This window comes from Penaeus monodon, chromosome 20 (genome assembly GCF_015228065.2).
Source record: "Penaeus monodon isolate SGIC_2016 chromosome 20, NSTDA_Pmon_1, whole genome shotgun sequence".
NCBI lineage: Eukaryota > Metazoa > Arthropoda > Malacostraca > Decapoda > Penaeidae > Penaeus > Penaeus monodon.
The window spans coordinates 20483005-20484689 of record NC_051405.1 but is presented as its reverse complement, the minus strand read 5'-3'; the positions used below and the strand labels follow the sequence as shown (position 1 = coordinate 20484689).

The 1685-nt window shown below is 50.7% G+C and overlaps 1 protein-coding gene across 1 annotated transcript in view; it reads left to right on the top strand.

Moving 5' to 3' along the window:
* The window catches only part of LOC119585693 (innexin inx2-like), a gene marked incomplete at its 5' end in the record, with an annotated part of 70111 nt that overhangs the window by 67776 nt on the left and 650 nt on the right, over nucleotides 1-1685 (top strand). The window contains 1 exon segment of the mRNA XM_037934367.1: nucleotides 1-1685. Within this exon segment, the coding sequence (XP_037790295.1) occupies nucleotides 1-374 (374 nt within the window).

Here is a 1685-nt window from a genome sequence, read left to right as displayed (position 1 = left end):
TCCGTGCGATGGTGGTCAAGGTCTGCAAGAACTGCAAGATCGGAGACATTTACCTACTGTACAGGATCAAAGGCCACCTCAGCCACGCCCGCTTCTACGAGCTCATGACGCGGCTGTCGGACCCCAACCTCTTCAACAAGCAGGTGGTGGGCAACCCGGCCTCGGCGGCGCCCGACGCCAAGGACAAGGTGCCGCCCAACAAGCAGCCGGACACGCTCAGGAACCGCCGTCCCAACGTGCCGCAGGACCCGCCCATCAACCCCGACTACCTCCACCAGCTGCTCACCAACCCGGAGATGATGTCTCGGAACCCGCAGCATCCCGACCAACGGACGCCGCTGCTCAAGAAAAACACCAGCATCTTAATTGAATAGTCAGTCGCGTAGTCTTAGAGCTACACTCGAGATTCCTAATTCTTTAAGCTGCCATAGGACGAGGTGCTGCCCGAGGTTGGTCTTCGCTTCTGGCCTAGGACTCTTCTATCCCTCAACCCGAGACGCCCATGAACAGCCCCACCGAGACAAGCTCCTTCAAGGCCGCGAAGAGGCTTCATCTTGGAGAATCTGAAGCCAGGGAACGATCGAGCTAAGGCTTGGCACTAATGGGCCGGCGGGGCTTGTCTCCTCGTCGGTGCGTCGAACAAAGCTCTTGAAAAATTTCTAAACGGTCACCCTTGACCATAAAACGGACGCTTCACCGCCCGGGCGACGCGGCGTCCTCGACCGCCTCACGCGGCGCTTAGGGTCCCTCGCAAGCCCTGGGGGCTCCGCACGACTCCGAGGGCGTACCGGTGGAGGACGACGACGTATGTCGCCTCGTCTTGACAAATGTCGTCGCTGGCCTAACCCTGGCGCATGGCGGACGGCGAAGGGGCGGCCCTCGCTCGAGACGCACAGAAGACGTACAAACTCGGTTGAAAAGGTGAAGAGAGAACAAACCAGTGGTTACACGGACGAGAACAAAAAGTGCCTTAGCTGAATTCTGTGTCAATTCCATTACTATTTTTTTCTTCTTTTTTATGGCTGTTAGTGTTGAACTGTTATCACCGTAGTTTTTAATAACGTTTATTTATTACAAGTGACTGAACCAGAGGTGCTAGAGTCAGCGTGAAGTGATTTACAGGAAAAAAAAGGAAAATGAAAATAGTGTGCAGTGCGGCCTCTCTCCTCAAGGGCCCGTGACGCACGTTCCCAGGCATTAGCATCAACGGCTCTTCGTCGCCGTCGACAGCTCTTCCATTCTCCATTTTTATATATTGATATACACTCCCATTTTTATATATGTATGTATAAACTAATGGATTCTTCAATGATGGTGGAAAGTTGAGAGGGCCGATGGCGCTCTCCGAGTTTCTTTTGCTCAGACCATTATTATTATTATTTTTTAACTGTATCACCGAAAGGATTCATTTTAATGTTAAAAGACGCAGGCTCGCCTATCATCTTTCTTCGCTTTCTTGAGACGGAAAAGGGATAAGACGGAAATATCAAGAAAGCGACGAAGAAAAGATGAAGAAAGGGAAGGAGAGAGAGACGAAAGGGACACCTCCCAGGAAGAAGGAAGGCAGACACTGTACCATTTAGAAAGTATTTTCCTTTTTCTTTATCTCCTAAATTCTATTTTTATCGTGACGTTTCATATATTTGGTGTTATCATTAGGCTCGTTTTCCCAACGACAAAGCAGA